This window comes from Fusarium redolens (assembly GCF_020744475.1).
Source record: "Fusarium redolens strain MPI-CAGE-AT-0023 chromosome Unknown BKA55scaffold_1, whole genome shotgun sequence".
Classification (NCBI taxonomy): Eukaryota; Fungi; Ascomycota; class Sordariomycetes; order Hypocreales; family Nectriaceae; genus Fusarium; species Fusarium redolens.
Window position 1 is genome coordinate 30,811 of NW_025763664.1, and position 24,956 is coordinate 55,766.

Below are 24,956 nucleotides of genomic sequence, written 5' to 3' on the forward strand. Positions count from 1 at the left end.
TGGCAGGCCAAGGAGGTACTAGAGAAGACCGAGAACCTGTAAGGATAGAAGCGGGGTAATCGCGGGGTTCTGTAGAGGAAAAATATATTGAGTTTTATGTGAGTTTAGTTGCCTGAAGTTAAAGACTTAAAGTCGTGAATTTGGCGTTGGCGGCGAAAAGAGGATTAAATAAGTTATAAGACAGATCACGTAACTAAATAAGCAAATCAGCTATAACATCAGTGCACTATTAATATAAACAGGGGTTAAAATATATTATATTAATAATACTATAAACCTATTATATAAAAAAGAATAATTTAATAAATAAGATAATATTTAAATATTTTTAATAAATAAATAATATAAGGAAATCTTATAGCTATTTTATAAATACTATTAATATAAAATATATAAATAAAAAAAGCTTAATAATAATTACTTTTTAATAACTATCTTTAATATACTTAATAATAAACCCTACCTAATAAAGGAAATAAAAAGGTACTTAATATATATATAATATAAAAACTTAAGAATAGCAAAACTATAATTTAATATAGCCTATTATTAATAGATTTATAAAGTAAACTAACTTTATAAAGGGATTTAATAATTATAAAAACTTATTAAAGATATTAAAAAGGAATTCTAAGTAATTATTAAAGGAAAGTTTAATTACTTAAGGAAATTAATAAAAGAAACTAAGTTAAATAATAATAATATAACTTAAAAAAGGATTCTTACCTTAATTAACCTTAAGGAAATATTTAATTAAGTAAAAGTTAATAAAATAAAAAAAAACATTAAGAATAAGAAAAAGAATATTAAGAATAAATTAATAATAGATAGTATAACTACCTAATAAAAAAACTATTAATTAATAATATAAGTTTAGAAACTACTAAAGAGCTAATATATTAGTAAGAAGCTAATAGACTTTACCTATATAATAACCTTATAAATCTCTAATAACTTAATAAGATTATAATTATAAAAAATATAATTAATAATAAATAACTTAAATAAGGAATTATACTAAATAAGTAAGATATAAAATTAAAAAAATACCTTTAGTAACTATTATATAATAAAGAATTTAAAAATAATTATATTAATAAAAAAGGATACTATAATAGTAATTATAAATAAATTTACTAAAATATATTAGAAAATAAGAAATACTATTTATAATAAAGCTATAAATATATAAAGCATAAAAATAAAAATAACTTAAATTAATAAGTACTTTAAGAGCTATATAAGATAGCAAGCCTAATAGCCTAATATTAAAAGTTTAAATTAAGGGGAGATAGCTAAATACTTAAATTAATTATAAAGCTAAATATAACTTTATTAACCTAAACCTAGTTATAAAGCTTAGATTATTATAAAGAAAAAAGTAAGTCTTATACTTAGTTATTAATGCAGAGAGATAACCTTTTAATTATAATAATAAAATAGTAAATTAAGAAATTAATTACCTTAAGGTCTTTATTTAGGGGAAAAATTAAGGAATAGACTTAGATATTATTTCCCTATTACTAGATATAAATATTATCCTTAGTATACTATAACTTAAATAAGTAAACCTATATATTAACTAGCTAACTAGCTAAGTTATTCTTTATAATAACTTAAATATTAATAATAAAATAATTATAATAAATAATAAGAGATCTTAAACCTTAACTAAAGATAATAATATAGATATATATAAAATAAAGAATTTACTACCTCTAAAAAGAGTATAATATAAGTATATAAAAGGCAAGAAATAATAAATTTAATAAGCCCTAGGCCTTATTAAATACTAACTATATAACTTAAATAAATAACTAAAATATTAAAAATAATTTAAAAAATAATAAGATTAACTTAAAAACATCTTAAAAAAGTATTATATTTATAAAAGGCTATTTAAAGAAGAACTTAAAATAAAGGTATTATAATATAGTTATTAAAATTATAAAATATAACTTAAAATAAATAACTTATTATTTTAAAAGATTTATAATTTTAATAAAAAAGAACTTATTACCTTAAGAAATTACTTAAATATAAAATTAATAAAAGAAAATATTAAAATATCTAACTTATTAATAAAATTCCTAGTAATATTTATCTTAAAAAAGAATAAGAAATTATAAATTATTATAAATTATAAGAGATTAAATGCCTTTATAATTAAGGATAAGACCTTACTTTTACTTATTATAGAACTTAAAGAATGCCTATAAGGTAACTAAATCTTTATTACTTTAGACCTTAAAGGAGCTTATAATTTAATTTATATTAAAGAAAGAGATAAATAGAAAACTGTATTTAAAACTAAGTTTAAACTCTTTAAGTACTTAATAATACTATTTAGACTTATTAATATACTTATAATATTTTAGTAAATAATTAATAATATACTTTAATAATACTTAAATATCTTTATAATATATTACTTAAATAATATCTTAATCTTTTTAAATAAAATAAAAAATATAAGGAATATATTTATAAGGTTTTAAAAGCCTTATAAGATATTAACTTATTAATTAAATTATAAAAAAGTTATTTTTATATAAAAGAAATAAACTTCTTAAAATATATTATTATACTTAGTAAAATTAAAATAAAATAAAAGAAAATCTTAGTAATAATAAACTAGCCTTTATTAATAATAGTTAAAGAAGTTTAAAGCTTTTTAGGATTTATTAATTACTATTAAAGATTTATTAAAAACTTTAATAAAATTATAAACCCCTTTATAAAACTTATAAAAAAAGATAGGAAATTTATATAAAAATAAGATATATAAGTAATATTTCTTAAGTATTATTTTACTATATTTATTATTACTACTTTATCTTATAACCTAATCCAATTTATTACTAACCGGCCAAGCCAGTCTTAGTCTACTAACTAGCCTTTATAGTTTTTTTTCTAAATGCTAAAACCTTTATTTCTTAATTTAATTTCTTCTCCCTCTTTTCTCCCTCACTTCCCCTCCTTTACCCTGCAATTACCCTTATTTCTTATAATAAAATATTTACACTCTTAATTCAACTAACCAGATCTCGCTTTTTAACTCTTTAAACTATACTAAGTATATAGTATTACTGCCGGCTAATATAATACTATTAATAAAGGCCTGCTGCTATAATAATATATTTATGCCCTTTTTTAACTAATTAGCTAGGCCTTTTAATGCCTTCCTTTAGCATTTAATAAATTTAATAAGGTAACTATTTTGTATAATACCTTTAATTAGTACTTAGTAACTAAAGATAGTAAGATTAACTTATTATATTAATTATAATTTATTAATATAAGGCAGGTATTTACTTATAATTTTGCAATAGTAAAGGTTAGAATATAAGCTTTAAATCCTTATAATGTAGATATTATTAATATTAGTTAATTAAGCAGTTATATATCTATTAACTACCTTAACTAGATAATTATAGCCAGGTTAACTATTATTAATAATAATTATATAGCAGCATATCTTAAATAATAAGAGTTATAGTTTTAGGCTTATTTTCTTATAGAGCTTTATAGTTATTATAATAGTAATAATTACATTAAGAGGTTAATAATAGAGAGAGAATTTAGTTTATTATTAATAAGGGAAATATCTTCTTTATACTTATAGATTAAGGGTACTTATTTAGTTAGATCTTAAGGTTTAAGGCAGCAGCTATATAATCTATTAACTTAATATTAAGGTTATTGTGTTTTTTTTTTTTTTGGCATAGTATATAATGCCTTATATTGTGTTTATATTAAAAAGAAAAATACTATTATTATATTACTTTATATATAGCTATGGCATTACTTCTCTCTTAATATAAGTAATATTTAAAGTATTATAATAAGCTATCTTTAATAAACCTATATTAGTTATATTTAACCTTAATAAGGAAATAAAACTAGAAATTAACTTCTTAAATTTTACTTTAGGAGGATAACTTAGATAATAAAATAAAAAAGGAAAGCTTTACCTAATTGCATTTTATTCTTATACACTATATAAGGCAGAATTAAATTACCTTATTTATAATAAAGAATTCCTAGTAATTATTAACTACTTTAAGGAGTTTAAATACTATATTATAAAAAGTATATATTAAATTAAAGTCTATATTAATTATTAAAATATCTTATACTTTATTATAATATAAGAACTTAACTAGTAATAATTATACTATATTAAGTATTTATATAAATTTAATTTTATAATTATTTATTATAAAGATTTAGATAATAAATAAGCTAATATAATTAGCTAATAACTAGACTATAATACTAATATAATAAAAGTAAAAAATAATTCTTAAGAAAAAATAATAAAGAAAAATATTAATTTACTTAATAAGCAGAAACTCTAGGATTTATAAGTAATAATAAGCCTAAGAACTATAAAGATTAAATAAAAAAAATTTAAAATATTATTATAAAATATAATATTTAAAATCCTATTAAAAGCAGAGCTAAAATGCCTACCTATAATAACAAACTATAAGTACCTAAATAATTTAAAAAAGAACTAATATAGGATATATATAAATACCCCCTATATAGCTATTAAGGCATTATAAAGACCTTAAAATGTATTTAGATATATTATAATTAAGAAGGAATTAAAAAATAATAAAGAAGGTTATTAAATAATATAACTTATATATAAAACCTAAAGTATAATAATATAAACCTTATAGCCTACTATAACTACTAGAAGTAGTAAAAAGATTATAAAGTTTAATTATAATAAACTATATAATTAAGCTACCTTTATTAAAAAAACCCTTAATTAAAATCTTTTATAATAATATTTTAATTATAGTAAATTAACTTATTAAATTCTCTTACTATATACCCTATAAGGAAGATATAAATATAAAATAACTTTCTTATATTTTCTATAATAAGATAGTTAGAGAATATAAATTACTATATAAAATCCTAATAAATAGAAAAATAATATTTATAAGTAAGTTTTAGTAGGTATTAATATTATATATAAGACTAAATTATTAACTTTTAATAGTATTTAGACTATAAATAAATAAATAAACTAAATAAATAAATTAAGTATTAAAATAATATTTATAATACTATATTAACTATAAATAAAATAATTAAGTAAAAAAATTACTAAACGCCTAACTTACCTATAATATAGTATATAATAAAAGTATATAAATAATACCCTTAGAAGTAAACTTTAGATTTACCCTAAACCTATATTATATAGTATAAAAACCAAAAACAGTTAACCTAGCTGCTATAATTAAGAGTAAAGATTTAAAGACTTTATATAAAGAATTAAAGAAGAAATTAGAATTTATTAGAAAATAAATAAAAAAATATTATAATATTAAAAGAATTAAAAGACTAACCTTCTTAAAGGAAGATATAATTTACTTAGCTATAAAAAATATTATAATAAAATAGCTAAGTTATAAATTAGACTATAAGTATATTAGGCTATATAAAATTAAAAGAAAAGTCTTAAATAACAATTATAAACTAAACCTATTACTAAAAGTTAGGCTTTATCTAATCTTTTATATTTTATTACTTAAATTAGTAATTAATATAATATAAGTTAAGATTAGTAATAAACTAGAGGAAATTAAAGGACTAGAGACTTATAAAGTAAAGGTAATTAAGAAAATATATAAGGAAAATGGCAGATAAGAATATTTAATTAAATAGAAAAACTGCTTAGAAAATAAAAATATATAAAAACCAGCCAAATACCTTACTAATACCTAATAACTCTTAAGGAATTTCTACTAATATTAATAAAGAAAACCTTACCTTAATTAATAATATTAATAGCCCTTAATAATTAAGCCTTAATAATAGTAAAAGACTTTATATTATCTAAAACCTTAAGATTATTTATAGTCTTAATATTATAATAAAGTATCTTATTATTATATTCTTATAACTATTACTTCTAATAATAAAGATATATTAAATAACTTAAATACTTATTTACTTACTATTATAATTATAATAATTCAGTTTTAGCTACCTCTTTTTTATATTCTAAATAGTGCTTTTCTATAGTAAAATAATTAGCTATAAAAGAATTAGACTTAATATATAAAAGAAAGATAGAAAACAAGTAATAAACCTTTAAGAATTAAAATACCCTTACTATTATATTAATAACTATAATAAGTATATTATATATACTTAAAATGGCCTTCCTTAGCCTAATATTTTAAACCCTAAGGTTTATAGTAATTATATAATATAATAAAAAAACTAGGATTTTTAATTAAAATAGCTTGCACTTAATAATTATAAGTAGCTTTAGATTCTAATATAATATTAGTAACTTATATAGATAATTATAAGTTTAAGTTAGTATATACTAAGATAATAAGAAAGAAGGGCAAATATATAAGTCTTAAGGATAAGACTAATAAAGGGAGGAAGATTATATTATAACCTAATAAGGGGAAGCGCTTATATTATATATAACTTATTAATAACCTTACTAATTATATAATAACTTATAAAGAAAACCCTATAATACCTATAAGCCTTATAATATAACTTATAATATTAACTTATAACTTACTATAAGCCTAACTTATAATATTATAAGTTACTATATTATATATATATATTTATTTAGCAGTAAATAGAACTTAACTTACTAGCTATTAATAAGACTTCTTTACTTAAATATGCTTAACCTGCTCTATTTACTATTAAAAGATATAACACTTTGTAACTGCTTAATATAACGCCCTATAACTCTGTAAATATAAAACCTAGTATGGACTAGTTTACCTATTTGAAACCTATCCCGTTATACTCTAAACTTATCCTATACTGTATTAGAAAGCACCCTCTTATAGATACAGGCCCTAAACTAGGGAAAACAGCTAAGGAGGTATTAATAAAAGCTAATAAGGCTAGGCTACAGAGCTTCCTTCAGGACCTACCTACTAGCTATAAGCAGGCTAGGCTAGAAAATACTAGCTATTTAGGCTGTAAGTAGCTTGGAGTCTTGCTTAGTAAGAAAGACCTATCTTTTGCAGACTCTAAGATTACTAAAGCCTTAAGAAGCAGGCTTTTTTACTTTATTAAGCCCTCTAGCTTGCCTTATAGCTCTTATAGAGCTATAGCAGCCTTAGGCCATAAGGATACCTATAAGGGTGCTTCTAGAAGGTGGATTGCAAGGCATAATAAGATTATAAGGGCTTTTTATAGAGCCCTTAGCAGCCAGCCTTCCTTAGAGGTTGAGAAAGAACCCCTAGTTAATAAGGAGACTAGCCTACGGGCTGACCTAGCAGTTACCTTAGGAACAAGCTGGTACTTCTATAATATCCAAATTGTTGCTATTTTTAAGGATTCTATAAGGGAGGACCCTTATAGCACCCTTACAGAGGCTGCAGAAGAAAAACGCCAGAAATATAGGTCTTTAAGGGCCTTTTTTCAGCCTATTATTATCTCTGCAGGTGGCCTTATAGACCTAGAGACTGCCAAGACCTATAAGAAGCTCCAGGAGCTTGTAGGTCCCATAGCAGCTGCCCAGCTTAATGCCACAATAGGCCTGACCTTAACTAGAACGCGGGCTATCTTAGCAGCTTCTATAGCTAAAAAGATCCCTACAGGCCTAGCTAAATCAGCCTGGAATACCTCTAGAAGGTCTTCCTAGACCTCTTTTAAGCTATTTAGCCTTATATCCTTCTTTTTTAGCTTTTCTAGCTATATCTCTTTTCTAGCTTTTTAAGCTATATCTCTCTTTTAGCTATATCTCTCTTTTAGCTATATCTCTCTTTTAGCTATATCTCTCTTTTAGCTATATCTCTCTTTTAGCTATATCTCTCTTTTAGCTATATCTCTCTTTTAGCTTTATCTCTTTCCTAGCTCTTAGGCTATATCTCTTATCTGCCTTTCCTTTCCTTTTCTTATACTTATTTCTTATTTTCTTATATCTTAAAAAAATCTCTACTTTTCTATTCTATTAGCTAGATCTTAGCTAGAGAAAAACACTAAGGCAAAGATAGCTTAAATAGTTAATACTAACCCTATCCTAACCCTAAGTTATCTAGCTTTAAAACATACTTTAATAAGATAAGGTCCCTTAGGAATTATTTCTTATTACTAAAATCTTTTAAGTAAGCTATTAATCCTAGTTAATAAAGCTATAAGTTAGGTATTATTAAGTTACCTATCTCTTTAATAACCTCTATCTCTTTCTTTTAGGCCTCTTTAGACTTTACCTAAAAGGCTTATATAGCCTATTAAATAGCAAGCTTTGCCCTTACTTACTTAATATCTAGACTTTCTAGATTATAACCTCTTATAACCTTAAAGTATTTACTATATAGACCCTTAGTAAAGAGCTGCTAATAGAACATACTACCTCTTTAGTAAGGCAAGTTTATATTTATTTTAATAATACTAGCCTTCTAGGGACTAGGCTTTAGGTCTAGCTTAATGCTATATACTTTCTAAAGGTATTTATTTCTTTATCTTAAGTTTATATTTATAATCTAGCATTCTATAATAAAGGTATATTAAAACCCTCTGCTTTTAGGCTTATTAAGTCCTTTAATTAATTAACTAGTATTTAGAATAAGTAGTAAAGCCAATATCTCCTTATTGCTTTTAATAAGGTTAAGTACTTTAGCCTATAACTTAACTTTATTAATCTCCTTCTTTATAAGTCTATGTAGTTTACTGCAAAGATATGCCTAGATTCTTTGGCATATAACTATATACTTATATAACCTATAATATAAAAGGTATAGGTTATTTATATAATTAAATTATTTTATTATGTTAACTAAATAATTAATAGCAGTATTAATAGTAATATAAAAATTAATTAGAGAATATCTTTTTCTAAATCTATAGCAGCTTAAACCCCTTTTACTTACTTATAAGGTAAACTTACTTTTCTTTTATTAATAATAGCTAATATAAGTATAATTACTATATCTCTACATAGCAGTTAAGGTAAGCTCTTAATTAGGTGCTATATATAGGCTACCCTTACTAACTAATATATATTAAATCTAATATTTATAATTAAATCTAGTAATTAATTATATTTAAAGTATTTATTTAAGGAAAAAAACATTTTATTATAATCCTATAATTAAAGTTTATAGACTTATAAGTTTTTATAAAGATTATATTATATCTTATAGGCAAACTAGAGTTTATTAGTTACCCTAGGTTTAGTTTATTGGCTGCCCTATATCATGCTAGCATCCTTTCATTTCCTACCAAAATTAGTTTATTAGTTGCCAAACGACGCAAGGGATGCTATTAGGTTACTTATAGAAATTCTTTTTAATAGAAGACTTATATTTATATTAAACTTTTAGTAATTACTTATAATATAACTTAGACTAAATTACTAACTTATAACTATATTTTAATTATAAGCTAATAAATAAATTTAATAAATAAATTAAATACTTAAATAATACTTATAGTATTATATTAATTATAAATAAAATAATTAAGTTAAAACACTACTAGTAGCCTAACTTATATATAATATTATATATAATAAAAGCATTAACTATATACTAGCCTATATAAACTTTAGATATATATTAAATATTTATTATACTATATAACAAGAGAAATTAATTAACCTAGCTGCTATACTTAAAAGTAATAACCTTAAGAACTTATATAAAGAAATAAAAATAGAACTTAAATTTATTAAAAAATATATAAAAAACTATTATAACCTAAAATAGTTAAAGGAACTAACCTTTATAAAAGGAGATATAATTTACCTAGCTATAAAAAAAATCAAAATAAATTAATTAAGCTATAAATTAGACTATAAATATATTAAATTATATAAAATTACTAAGAGAATCTTAGAAAATAATTATAAACTAAACCTACTATTAAAAGTTAAGCTCTATCTAATCTTTTATATTTTACTACTTAAATTAATAGCTAATATAATATAAGTTAAAATCGGCAATAAACCTAATAAAATTACAGGACTAGAAGTCTATAAAGTAGAAATAATTAAAAAAACATAATTAAAAAACAGAAGATAAAAGTATTTAGTTAAATAGAAAAACTACTTAAAAAGTAAAAATATTTAGGAATTATTAAAGTATCTTATTAATACCTAATAATTCCTAAAGAATTTTTACTAGTAATATTAATAAAAAGAATCTTACCTTAATTAATAATATTAAAAGCTCTTATTAATTAAGCCTTAATAGCAGTAAATAACTTAGTATTATCTACTAACTTTAAGTTATTTATAGTTTTAATATTATAATAAAGTATCTCTTTATTATACTCTTATAGCTGCCTCTTTTAGTAATAAAGATATATTAAATAACTTACTTATTTATTTACTTATTATTATAAGTTTATTAATTTAGTTTTAATTAACTTCTCTTTATACTTTAACTAATATTTCTTAATAATAAAATAATTAGCTATAATAAGTTAATTATAAAAATAGTATATTAAGAAAAATTTATAAACCTTTAAGAATAGTAATACCTTTATTATTATACTTATAACTATAATAAGTATATTATATATAGTACTTATAACCCTTTTTAGCCTAGTATTTTAAGTTTTAAGGTTTATAATAACTATAAGGTATAATAAGAAAACTAGTATTTTTAATTAAAATTACTTATACTTTTTAATTATAAGTAGCTTTTAACTTTAATATCTTATTAGTATAATATTAGAAGGATAATTATAGGTTTAAGTTAGACTTACTAAAAGAAGGATAATTAAAATAAGAGTTATATAAGTCTTAGGGATAAGACCTAATAGAGGGGAGATATTATATTATAATCCTTATAGGTATATTATATAAAACCTATAAATTTCCCCTAATTAATTAATAACTTATACTTTCTCCTTATTTCTATTATAAGCTACTTAATAAGACTTATAATTAGACTTATAACTTATATATAAATACTAACTTATTATAGTAAGTTATTATAAGTATATAAAACATATTTATTAGCACTTTTATAAATTCTAACTTACTAGCTATTAATATAACTTCTTTATATTAATTAAGCCTAATATATATTAAATTTATTATTAAGAGATATAATACTTTAATAATGCTTAATATATGCCTTATGCTATCTATTAATAATAAACCTAATATGGCTTAGTTTAATATAATTAGACCTAATTATTATATAAAGTTAATTAAAATTATTTAGAATTAATATTATTCTTAAAGTTTATAATATTTTAATAAAAGAGGTTTTATAATATAAAAAAAGATTATAATAGTTTTTATTATTTTATTTTACTTTATATTATTACTATATAATAATTAGATATTATTAATTAATATTAAATAAGTATATAAAGCTTAATAATAAATACTATATATTTATTTACTAAAAATATAAAATAATATTATAGCTAAATATACTTATAAAGTACTATAACAGTTATAGCAAGCATTTCAGGATAAGAGGTCTAGCTTAATTAGTAGGGTTATATAGCTATTAATAAAAACAGATATAAAGGGACGGAATCCCCTTAGTGTTACGACCCCTGCGACCATATTACGTGGCCCCTATAAATTCCACCAATCACACTAAGGATCACCTCTCTTAGTCACCATCCTCTTTTATTAGATTACTTGGATTACGACGCTCTAGGATTAGATTACTATAAATCACTACTAATCCCTAAGGATCTAGCTCTTAGAATATATTTATTTTCTACTAAGCTATAAAACTATTATTAATATATAATATATATTTATTAGTACTTTTATAGATTCTAGCTTAATAGTTATTAATAAAATATCTTTATATTAATTAAGCCTAATATATATTAAATCTATTATTAAGAGATATAATACTTTACTTTATTTAATATTACGCCCTATATTATCTGTAAACATAAACCTAGTACGGACTAGTTTACCTGTTTAGAAACCTAACTATTATATTAATCCTATTTCAAAAATATTATAGTAATTGCGGACGCGTCGTTGTGATCAGAGCCCCAGATAATGATCTCCGCGGTAATCCACAATGCCAAGATCAATTGGTCAGACCAACGCTCGGGCCTCCTTCAAACTTTTGACAGTCAGGAACAAGAGACGTCATAACTTAAAAGGTTTACACTTATACCATGAGTCACACAGTATGCACTTATCTCAGAAAGGATACAATGCACTATTGCCTTGACGAGTTCAATCGAAGCGTCAGGCAAACGTTATAAAGTGATAACGCGTAGCCTGAGCTGATCGCAACGCGAGGCGTCGAAAGTGTCTCTGGTGTCGGTGAGGCTGTTAGGGGGTTGCGTCAGTAAAGGTTTGCCGAGCTAAGAAGCCGGAAGAATGGAGAATGGATGACCAATTAAACTAATTCAAAGCCGGAGAACTTGTCAAATTAAATAACGTCAAAGCCGGAGCTAACTTGTTTCCCCTCATCGAACCAAGATCCCTGTAATTACAAGTTACAACAAGCGCCTTTGATAATTATCCCCCTTTAGAATACCACTCTATTAATGCTTGAAAAATCTATAAAATTACTTAGAGAGTCCGTTATCCCGCTCCAAGAGCATATATAAGGAACTTAAAATAACTTATGCAGTTTAACTTAATAAAATATTATATATACTAAAGATCTAAAGTTTATAAATACCATTTAAACCCACTCAATGCAAGGTATAAGGTACCCTTCGACTCGACGGAATCCGCTAGGTTCGCAGTCCAACTGCTGCTTATCCAGATTTGAGTAGTGATAAATGACGGAGAGACCCTGTTGACAAAGCTCAGGACAGGGAGCCCCTAAACATCGTATCAGGACGGCTGAGTGATGCGTCAATAGCGCATTCTAAATTTCAGCTTTGCCAGGGGCTGGATTAAGCCAACCTCTCAGATGCAAGGAGTGACAAGGAATGGCAGGGAATAAGTAATAGTAATGTAGCAGACTGGGAGGTAGGACCGGAAAATAAGAGTAACCGCTTCCACAATTACTTATAAAAAGACCCCAAAACCAATACTTAACTTTAAATCAACTAGATCTAGCCTTATTATACCCTGACCTTTTGTGGGTATGTAAAAAAATAAAAAAAGGCCTATAGATTTTAATCTTATAACAGATAGAATACCCTGTGCCAATTGCTCCAACAACAACAACAGTTACTGGCTTATTGTGATTCGCTGACAGCCTCATGGTTTCGCACTGCTGCCGCTTTATGGTAGAGGCGTTCAATAGCTTGTAAGCCACAGCGCTGCTGATAAACCATGTTCTACAAAACCAAAATCAGCTTCTTTTTACAGGCACAGATGTCGCTAGGGATGAAATAAGGCTGAAAAAGACTCTGCTGTGTATAAATAAGTAGTTCCCCACTGCACTCCAACTATAGAGAGTAGGTTCAGAATATAGGTGATAATAGAACCGCACGACACACTGACTTTCTAACGACTATGCATTCGATTCCTGATGATAAACCAATGGCGAGCCCAGCAGTCGCCTTGTTGCCTGCCAACATTCATCCTCTCCATGGGGGTAATCCGAATGAACAAATCCATGCACATTCAACAGTCCCTTGGCGCGCGAATTTCCTGCGTCGCCTGCCCTGGGACGCGTTTGTCTCCCTCTTCGTTGGCATCGGCTGCGCTCTCTTCATGATCAGCATTGTTCTCAAGTCAAACGGCGACCAGATCGACAATTGGCCGGTGTCGCCAGGTGTATACCTCGCCATCGCCTCAGTAGTTGCTAACATCGTGCTGCGCTACACCTTCAATAAGGGCGTCGAAATCTCGTGGTGGGTCGCGGCTCTGCGGGAGGATGGTAAAACTACCGTGGCAGATCTCCACCATATCTGGTCGTTCGGCACTAGCCTGCGGTCGGCGCTCCTAGCAGGGCGTGGTTTTAATCTCGTTGCCGTTGCCGCTGTCCTGCTCGCCCTCGTGCCCGCTAATGCACCGCTTGCGCAGCGGGCATCGCGCACTATCAGCCGTCCTATAGCATCTAACATCAACATCCCTATCGTGGCAGCCCTATCTCTTAATGCCACCTCGGGCACGACCGGCATGACTACAGGGCGCGCTCACCAGATCACCTATATAACGCCCTCCTTCGCGCCCGTGCTACAGAATCACCTCCTGTCAGCCCCGATCCGGCTCAAGAACTCGCCCTGCCAGGGGACGACAATATGCCGTGGTATTCTGCAAGCGGCTGGGTATAAGATGGCATGCGCCAACGGGACAGAGTTCTTCGATAAGACCCCCCGGATGCCGGACGAGGTCGCAGAGGATGGTAACTCGGCTTTCAATGAGAGCACCGTCTTTAGCACGAACTTTTCCTACATGATCTATGAACCTACCCAGAAGTTGCGCGCCAGAGAGCCCGTCATGAACCTGACGGCCAAGTTCAAAGAGCATGGCCGGTGCAAGGGCAACGTGGCGGTCCGTAAATGCATAATGGTGCCTGCAACGCTCACATACCGTATTGTTATCGCTAACGGCACCATTGCGCTAGATCGCGGCTACACGTATGAGGACGACAGGCTAATCAAATACGCCGAGACGAGCGAGATGCAGTTGCATGGCGGCATCTTCCTGGCGCTCCAGGGCATATTCTCGGCCAAGGTGACGCTGCGCTGGGCGGGTGCCGTGGGATACGATATGACAACAACGGGCATCACGGCCCTACGGTACAGCCGCAGGGCTAAGGAGGACACAGATACAGATTTCTTATGCCAGAACCGGTGGCTCGATCCCACCCACGATATTCTTATGACAGCGCGGGAGCTTATGTTCCGGCTTGCGTTGCAGGGTAATAACTCGTACGTAGCAGCTCAGTCGGTCCGTGTCTCGCAGGAAGGGACCGAGGTGGTTTACACGTCCGACTTCCTCTTTCTGGGCCTGGCGCTGATGCTCATCGGCCTGGCTGCTGTTGCTGTCGTCCCGCTCTTAATGTACTGGTGGCGACTCGGTCGGGACGTCTCGCTGTCGCCTATCGAGATCGCGAGGGCATTTAGCGCGCCGGAGCTCGCCGGATCTGGATCGAACATGGATGCAAGTCGGTTGGTGAAAGATATCGGTGCCAGAGAGGTTCGGTATGGTGCTGTCTCTTATAGGGGCGCGAATAGTTATCAGGGCCACGTTTGGTCAGAACTCGCTTTTGCCCACCCTAGTGTGGTTCAAGCTCCGCAAAGGGGAGAGCAGTACTAAGGGCTGGAAGAAGGTATTTAACTATAATAGTTTTATTTTATATATCTCTATTATCTGTTATATTTTATATAAGGGAGAAAATTTATTATGTCTTATTTAGAGCTAGCTAGTAGCGGTATAAGTAAGATTTAAAATCACTAACTTAAAATATTTGGCAGAGTGGGTTTAAGTGAGATTAAGGTAATTATATATAGCTAACAGAATTTTAAAGAACTAAGGTAATATAAGAGAAAGGGGAGTAATAAACCTCTAATAGCCTTAAACTTATTATATAATAAGTAATAAAAGGAAAAAATATAAAGACGCTGTAAAAAATACCAGCACTGAAACATCCTGAATTTTATCCTTAATCCCATTCTTAATTACATAAGCCTTCTCAGCACGCTATTTAGCAAGTATAACATACTTGCAAAACTAATAAGTAGGAACCTTGTTTATAAATAGCTTATCTAATTCCATATAGCTTTATATATAAGTCTTAGGAATAAAGAAAAATGCTATTTTTTTTTTTTTTTTTTTTTAAGTTTACAAGTTAGCCTCGAAAGGTATATCCAAGCATCTCCAGAGTTTAATATAGTTTAAACATTTATTGCCCCTACAGCCGGCAAAGCTTCATTAAGTCAAATTATTATAGTTAGCTGCCTCAATTGCAGCCTGAACCTAGCTGCACATATGCCAGCTGAAAAGCCTTACCTGCTCATTAGCTGGCCCCAACCTTCTTCCTACAACCTACCTGAAAGGCACGCTTCAATCATCCATCACGCAGTAAGTCATCTAACCCGACCCGACTTTCCCTATACCTTCTGGCCGCAACCGCTAACAGTATCACAGCTGCCCCGTCACGATGCCTGTCCGAAGAAGCCTGCAGGCACCCAGGCCCAATAAGCCTTATCTAACTGAAGGCCATGATGTAATCCCTAAGATTGAAGAAGCTCTTGGGCGAAATAAGGGCAAGGGCGATATGCTGCATATAATGGCTATAGATATCAGAAAGGCCTGGTTTAATAAGGATAATGCCAGCCGCATTAGGATAGCGATCTTTAGTTACGAGATCCTCCTGCTTATATAGTCTATCTATAAGAACCCTCTAATTAATAAAGACTTCCTTAAACGCAAGAAGCAGAAGCTTAAGGATCTAGAAAGGAAGCTATGCAGAGGGGTGCAGCCAAGCAGGAGGGAGAGGGGGTTCCTCAGGGCCCTTAACGGCGGCTTACATAACAAGTAGCTCAAGGATATCTGGTGGCAGGCCAAGGAGGTACTGGAGAAGACCGAGAACCTGTAAGGATAGAAGTGGGGTAATCGCGGGGTTCTGTGGAGGAAAAATGTATTGAGTTTTGTGTGAGTTTAGTTACCTAAAGTTAAAGACCTGAAGTCGTGACTGAATTTGGCATCGGCGGCGAAAAGAGGATTAAATAAGTCATGAGACAGATTACGTAACTAAATGAGCAAATCAGCTGTAATATCAGTATACTATTAATATAAACAGGGGAAAGAAAAATACTATAATAGTAAAGATAACTATAAAAGCACTAAATATAAAGCCAATCTTTACTTTTAAATTATTATATCTAGGGTTAAATATATAAAGAGCTATAAAGGCCTATATAGTAAAATTATAATATAAAAGTTTAATAACACTAACCTTATATTAAATTACCCTTATTATAACATTAATTATATAAATAGTAATTATAATATTAATATTTATTTAATTAAATTATAAGTAATATTAATTAACTTATTTAAATTAGCACTTTAATATTTTATATACTAATCCTATGCCTAAATAATAGCATAAAGGCAAATTCTTATAAAAATTATTAGCTTTAAAATTAGGTAAGGAGGCAAGGCTACTTATGCTTCTTATTACTATCTAATTAACTTTATTTTATTAGCCTTATTATTTTTAATTTACTAAATTTAGGATATATCTATTAAAGCTTGGCTTTTAGAGCTTTTTATATATATTTAATAGAGTTTAAATTAAAGAAATAAGATAGCTAATTAAAAGGTTTAATTTTATATAATAGTAGCTAATTTATTAATAGTTAAGCTATATATTTCTATATATTATCTTATTAAAATAGCTTAAATTTATTAAAAAAAGGAAGAAGACCTTTTATTAAGGCCTTATAATAAAACTAGCTAGAATAACTTCTTTTATTAGCTATTTTATTCCTTATTATAAGAATAAGATAAAACTGCTTATCTTAAATAATAGCTTCTTAAAATATTATAGAAATAGTTAGTTTAATATATTATTATATATTAATTAAGTTTATATAGTATTTCTTATTAACCTAATAAAAGACCTAGTTATTAGGGTTATTTAATATATTTAAAATTATAACTTTATTAATAAAGTAAATCTTTATAAAAGTTAGTATTAAAAGGAGTGGTTTTTTAAGGCTTTTTATTAATATATATTTATTAATATAAGAAATCTAAAAATAAATATATTTAAGCTATATTTTTATATTATATTTTAATAGTTTAATTTTCTTTTTTAACTTTTATTAATTTTATTAATATCCTTTTAATTAATAATATAATATATAAGCTAATATATTAATACTAAGCTTAAATAAAGCTTTATTTTATATAATTAAGTAATTTCTTTTAATAAATAAATAGATATATATAATAGTATAAATATTAAGTTTCTTAAGATACCTAAAATATAATATAAAGGTATTATTATCCCCTGTTTATATTAATAATATACTAATATTATAGCTTATTTACTTATTTAGTTATATAGCCTGTCTTATAACTTATTTAATCCTCTTTTCGCTACTAATGCCAAATTCATAACTTTAAGTCTTTAACTTTAGGTAACCTAAACTTATATAAAACTTAATATATTTCTTTTATAAAACCTCATAATTACCCTGCTTCTATCTTAGATATTGCAATATGCTGTCCCCCTTATCTTAATCACGCTCTTATAGTCTAAGACCATAACCAGCCTAGTCTATATATTACCAGCCATTAATCAGCTTTACAGCCTTTATTAGCTCTACTAACTATTTCTTTATATTATTAAGCTACTATTTATATAGGTTCTTAACTAAAGTCCCTAGTTTAAGGTCTTTAATAAATCCCTTATTGCTTGCCTCTATAGGCCTTCCTGCTATAAGGTATTACTCTAGCTTTTATAATAGCTTAATTTCCTCTTTAAAGTAGCCTTTAGAGATTATTAGCTCTTTATAATAATAATATATAAGCAAGAGGACCTTACAGCCTAAAGCAGCTTACTTAATAAGGGTAATATTATCCTCCTTATCTTAAGCCTTTCTAATCTCTATTACTATAGCATAGAGCTTATCCTTGCATTTATAGTCTTTAAGAGCTGCCGTAAAATAAGGGATTAGGCCAGGCATTTTGGTATAAAAGGCCTTATCGGGAGGCTGCAGGCTTCTTCAGAACATCGTGACGGTGCAGCTGTAATGCTGTTAGCGGTTGCGGTCAGAAGGGAAAGTCGGGTCGGATGACATACTGCGGAAGCGTGATGGATGATTGAAGCGTGGTATCCTTTTAGGTGGGTTATAGGAAGAAGGTCAGGGCCAGCTAATAAGTAGGTAAGGCTTTTTAGGCCTAGGTGCCTGCAGGCTTCTTTAAAGTATAATAATAAGGCAGCTGTGATGCTGTTAGTGGTTGTGGCTAGAAGGTATAGAAAGTCGGGTTAGATAACTTACTGCGTAATAGATAATTAAAGCGTGGCTGCAGGGGTTAATAGAAGACTTTTAAAGTAGGTTAAAGGAAGAAGGTTTAGGCCAGCTAATAGGCAGGTAAGGCTTTTTAGCTAGTATATATATAGCTAGGTTTAGGCTATAATTAAGGTAATTAATTATAATAATTTAATTTAATAAAGCTTTATTAATTATAGGGGTAATAAATATTTAAATTATATTAAACTTTAAAAATACTTAAATATATCTCTTAAGGCTAATTTATAAACTTAAAAAAATATATAATAAAAGTTAATAAAAGACTTTTTAAATAAATTATAAGATAAAGGTTAGGGCTAGTTAATAAGAAAGGCTTTTTAGCTAATATATATATAATTAGGTTTAAGTTATAATTAAGGTAGTTAATTATAATAATTTAACTTAATAAAGCTTTATTAATTATAAGGGTAATTCCTAGTTTAAACTATTGCTTTTTTACTAATTTTACTTTATTTATTTTTATATATAAGCTTAATTAGTTATATACCTTATTATATATATTTAATTAATTAAGTTATAACTTTAGGTTAATTTAACTTTTACTAACTAACTTATATAAAGTAAACTTAATATAATTCCTTTAAACCCTGCCTTTACCCTGTATTTATTTAACTCTATATATAGACTTCTTATCCTTATGCTCTTATAATCTAAGACTATAGCCTGGCTATTACTAATTTAAGAGCAGCTCTCTGGCAATATTAGCTGCCCTTATAGATATATTAAGAAGCTATTCTTTATATATAGCTAAGTTTAGGCTTATAAAGATAATAAGGAAAGCTGCCTTATTTAACTAAAGAAGATAACTTTCTCTTAAAGCTATATTTAAGTCTTTAAGACCTAATAGCTTCTTATTAACCTAGTTTAAATTAATTAAATTAATATAATATCTCTTTTTTATATAACTAATTAATTAAATTAGGCTATAATTAAAGATAATTATCTTAATAAGGTTAAATCTGCCCCTTAATATAAATTTCTTTATAATAATAGTAATTATTATATATATTATATAAAGTTTTATTTTATTAACTACCTTTAAGGCAGGCCTAATAGCTAAATTAAAATTATAATTAGTTATATATTAAGTATAATTATATAGCTATAGGCTATTTTATATAGGTATTAAGGTAGTATAGCTATTATACTATTAGTAAAAATAGTTAAAAGGGAAAGTTAGGTTATATAATATATTTTATAATAGATAAATTAAATATAGTATTCCTTTAGATAGGTTAAAGAAAGAAGGTTAATTTAGTTATTAAGATATAACTAGTATTAATATTAATTAATTAAGGTAGTAATTATATTATTAAGGTAAATAAACTTTATTTAATTTTAACTTTTATAATAATAGCCTGCTATAAGGGTCTTACTATTTAAATTATTAATAAAAAAGCTAAAAAGCTTAATAGCCTTATATAAGGCTAAAGGTAAGGGGGAAAAAAAAGAAATAAGGGTAATAAATATTTAAATTATATTAAATTTTAAAGATATTTAAATATACCTTTTAAGGCTAATTTATAAACTTAAAAAGAATTTAAAAAAAATAATTAATAATTTAATATTATAAAAACTTATAATAGCTAAATAAACCTTAAGTAATTTTATAAAATCTAAAATAATATTATAAAAGATTTTTAATAATTTTATTAATTATTCTTTTAATAACTTACTTATTTTAATATTTATTTATATAATTCTTAATATTAATTAATTTAAGCTATTTATAGCTCTTTTCTTATTATTTACCTTATAATACCTTTATAAGCCTATTTACTATAAGCTTTATACTTTTTATATAAGTAAGAAAAACTACTTTCTTTTATATATATTTATATAGCTAATAGTTATATATATTTATATATTTTAATTTAATCTTTAGCTTTTAAAAAGGATTTTTAAGTAAATTAATTATTTATTAGTTATTATATAAAAGTTATAAATCTATATTTAATAACTTAATTTATAAGCTTTTAAATAGCCCTTATTAAAATACGCCCTCTTTTATTACTTATAAAAGTATAAATAACTTTACTTTTATTATTAAGGTTATTATATTATCTTACTTATTTATATACTATTTAATTAGGCTTTTAAATAGCTTTATTATATAACCTTAAAAGCTCTTTTAATTAATAAAATTATTTATAAATAATATATTACTATAAACTTTAAAGCCTTTTTTAATATTAAATTATAGCTTATAAAATCAAGTTATATATAGGTAATTAAAGACTTAATTTACTATGGTAATATATTCTTTACTTAAATTAGTTATAAATTTTATTATATTAAATATTAAAAAAGTAATATCTAGTCTTATAATTATACTTATATAGAGGAGGGATTTAATAGCTTTTTTATACTAGTTTGTAGTTTAAAGGTCTATTATTCCTTTATAAGAGTTTTTCTTAAGCTATTAATAATATATTTAATATTTTTATAATACTTTACTTATATGTCTTTTCTAGATATATAATTTAAATTACTTAAATATATTTTATATTTTAATATCTTATAATTTCTATTTTAGAGAATTATTATAATAAATTACTTTAGCTTTTATAATAGTTTAATTTCCTTCTTAAGGTAGCCTTTAGAAATTATTAGTTTTTAATAATAATAATATATAAATAAGAAGATTTTATAACTTAAAATAATTTACTTAATAATAGTAATATTATTATCCTTATTATAACTCTTTTAATATTTATTATTATAATATAAAGCTTATTTTTATATTTATAATATTTAAAAGCTATTATAAAATAAGGGATTAGATTAGGTATTTTAATATAAAAGGCCTTATTAAGTAGCTATAGGCTTTTTTAGATAGGTATTATATTAATATAACTACAATACTATTAGTAATTATAATTAGAAGAGGGAAAGTCAGGTTAGATAACTTACTACAGAAGCGTAATAGATAATTAAAGCATGCCTTTTAGGTAGGTTATAGGAAGAAGGTCAGGGCTAGCTAATAAGCAGGTAAGGCTTTTTAGCTAGTATATATATAGCTAGGTTTAGGCTATAATAAAGGCAGCTAATTATAATAATTTAACTTAATAAAGCTTTATTAATTATAAGGGTAATAAATATTTAAATTATATTAAATTTTAAAAATACTTAAATATACCTCTTAAGGCTAACTTATAAACTTAAAAAAAAAGATTATTTCTTAAAGTCTTTATTATTATAATTATTACTTTTAATATTAAATAAATTTAAATTTTATAACTTATAAAGGTATTAAAAAAATAAAGTAAATTTATTTTAAATTAAAAATAAGCTTTTACCTTAATATTATTTATATTAAATATTAAATTATTTAGTATTTTAATATATAAAATCTTAATTAAAGATAAAAGGAATTAATATTTTAATTTAATAATATTACTAGCTAGCTTAATATTTAAAAAAGAAAAACTTATACCTTTTATATTATAATAAATAATAAGCAGTTGCGGTTAGAAGTCGGGTCGGATGACTTACTGCGTAATAGATGATTGAAGCGTGGTATCCTTTCAGGTGGGTCGTAGGAAGAAGGTCGGGGCCAGCTGATGAGCAGGTAAGGCTTTTTAGCTGGCATATATGCAGCTAGGTTCAGGCTGCAATTAAGGCAGCTAACTATAATAATTTGACTTAATGAAGCTTTGCTAGTGTTATGATCCTAGCGGTTACGTCACGTGTACCCCACATTTTCTTTCTAATTACGAACGGTTACTATGCACTAAAGGATTTTATAAGTAACCGCTAAGGCCCAGTCACCAAGCCCCGACCAGAAACACCAGTAATTCTTAGGAATTACTAGTAACCTTAAGAATTACTTAATAACTGCCTTTCTAGGCAGTAACTACACTTTAATATATAAGATATATTTATTAGCACTTTCTATAAACTTAGCTTACTAGCTATTAATAAAGTATCTTTATATTAATAAGCCTAATATGTATTACTTAATTATTAAGAGATATAATACTTCGTAACGCTTAGTATTATGCCTTATATAATTTGTAAATATAAACCTAGTATAGACTAGTTTACCTGTTTAGAAAACCCAACTATTATAGCTAGCTATAGGGGCAATAAATATTTAAACTATATTAGACTTTAAAGATGCTTAGATATACCTTTTAAGGCTAACTTATAAACTTAAAAAATAATAAATAATAAAGTAAAAAGAAAGGCATTTATTAATAAAAGCTAAATAAGGTCTTAAAACTTATAATTTTACCTCTTAAAAAGGCCCTTTAAGATAAAAGTATTTAATAACTACTTTACTAAAAGTAAGTAAATTACTTAATATATTTATAATAAACTTTATATTATTAATTACTATTAAGAAAATATATTATTTTATATTATTTAATTAGCTAATTACTTAATAATATTATAAATACCTTAATTAAAGTAATATAACTTATAAGTAGGCTTTATAACTTATACCTTTACCTTTAGTAGCTTATATATAATAGTTAGAGTTTCTAAATAAGTAAATTAATTTATACTAGGTTTATATTTATAGATAATATAAGGCATAATATTAAGTAATATAAATTATTATATCTTTTAATAGTTTATAATATATATTAGGCTTACTAAGGTAAAAAAAGTTATAATTAATAGCTAGTAAGCTAGAATTTATAAAAATACTAATAAATATATATTATATATTAGAAGTAATTATATAATAACTATTAGGTTACTTAGTAATTATAAGAATTATTAATACTTCTTAATAATTTATTATAACTATTCCTTATTAATTACTTATAGACTATCTTAGCTTATAGTAATTATATATAATTAGTAGAAAAATATATAATATATATAATATAATTACTAAGGTTATAATATTATATTACTATATATTTTATAATATATTAATTAAGGCTATAAAAGCTAAAGCTTTATAAACTATTTTAGAAAAGTCTTTTTATTAATTAAAATAAAATATTTCCTTAAGCTTAAAACGAAAGATTATCTTTCTTATATTATTATAAGCTATTAAATTATATAGCTAGAGGACCTAATATTACTTCTTTATAATTACCTTTAAATAAATAAATTAAGTATTATAAAATAAAAATAAAGGTTTAAGACTACCTAAATAATTATAAAAGTTTTAAAATATATTTTTACTTAAAAAAGTTAAGAAATTACCTTTATATTAAGCTAAACATTATTATAATAGTTAGGTTTTCTAAACAGGTAAACTAGTCTATATTAGGTTTATATTTATAAATTATATAAGGCATAATGCTAAGCGTTATAAAGTATTATATCTCTTAATAATTAAGTAATATATATTAGGCTTATTAATATAAAGATACTTTATTAATAGCTAGTAAGCTAAGTTCTATAAAAGTATTAATAAATATATTCTATATATTAAAATAGTTATATAAAAGTAATATAATATAAGGTTATTATTAATCTTAAAATAATATAGTCTTAGAGCGCTATTATTCTTATACTTATTAGTCCTTATTTAGTTAGTTATTAAAGTAAAGTTTTTATAAGGTATATATAATATAACTGCTAAGGTTATAATATAATCTCTCCCCTTTAGTAGTCTTATCCTTAAGGCCTGTTATCTTAACTAATATTAGTCTTCTTTTAGTAAGGCCTAACTTAAACCTTTTATTATTATATCCTGTAATATCTAATTATATATTTAAGTAGTTATTTTATAAGGATTATAAAATCTAAATACTTATACTTTCTGTTAAGTTTACTAATAAAGAAGTAGATATGCCTTATACTTATTACTTTTAGGTAGGCAAGAAGTATTTAATATTTACTAACTCTACTTATTATAATAAGTATATTTAAGCTAAAAAGTCTTATAATAGTACTTATGTTATATCTTCTTATAAGTTTATATACTATTTTGTAAATCTTTTTATTAACTTTAATAATTATAACTCTAATAAAATAAGAAAAGAAATTAAAAAATAATAAAGATAAAGTAAGTAAAGATCTTTTTAAGCTTTATAAGGAAATAGTAATGCTATAGTCCTGTTTAGCTTTAGCTACTAGTTATT

At 25.6% G+C, this 24,956-nt stretch overlaps 2 protein-coding genes across 2 annotated transcripts; both read left to right on the plus strand.

Moving 5' to 3' along the window:
- The first annotated feature begins 13,369 nt into the window (after nt 1–13,369).
- BKA55DRAFT_547541 (uncharacterized protein) lies at nt 13,370–15,282 on the plus strand. The gene has a single exon (XM_046191033.1). The coding sequence runs from the start codon at nt 13,424–13,426 to the stop codon at nt 15,173–15,175; it is 1,752 nt and encodes a 583-aa protein (XP_046055720.1). The 5' UTR covers nt 13,370–13,423; the 3' UTR covers nt 15,176–15,282.
- Nucleotides 15,283–15,913: 631 nt separating this feature from the next.
- BKA55DRAFT_160 (uncharacterized protein) lies at nt 15,914–16,542 on the plus strand. The gene is made up of 2 exons (XM_046184976.1): nt 15,914–15,940; nt 16,007–16,542. The coding sequence occupies exon 2, from the start codon at nt 16,020–16,022 to the stop codon at nt 16,242–16,244; it is 225 nt and encodes a 74-aa protein (XP_046055721.1). The 5' UTR covers nt 15,914–15,940; nt 16,007–16,019; the 3' UTR covers nt 16,245–16,542.
- Nucleotides 16,543–24,956: the final 8,414 nt, after the last annotated feature.

Excerpts from the sequence above, each read along its gene's own strand:
- BKA55DRAFT_547541 (XM_046191033.1), top strand. The coding sequence starts at position 13,424 with ATGCATTCGATTCCTGATGATAAACCAATGGCGAGCCCAGCAGTCGCC.
- BKA55DRAFT_160 (XM_046184976.1), top strand. The coding sequence starts at position 16,020 with ATGCCTGTCCGAAGAAGCCTGCAGGCACCCAGGCCCAATAAGCCTTAT.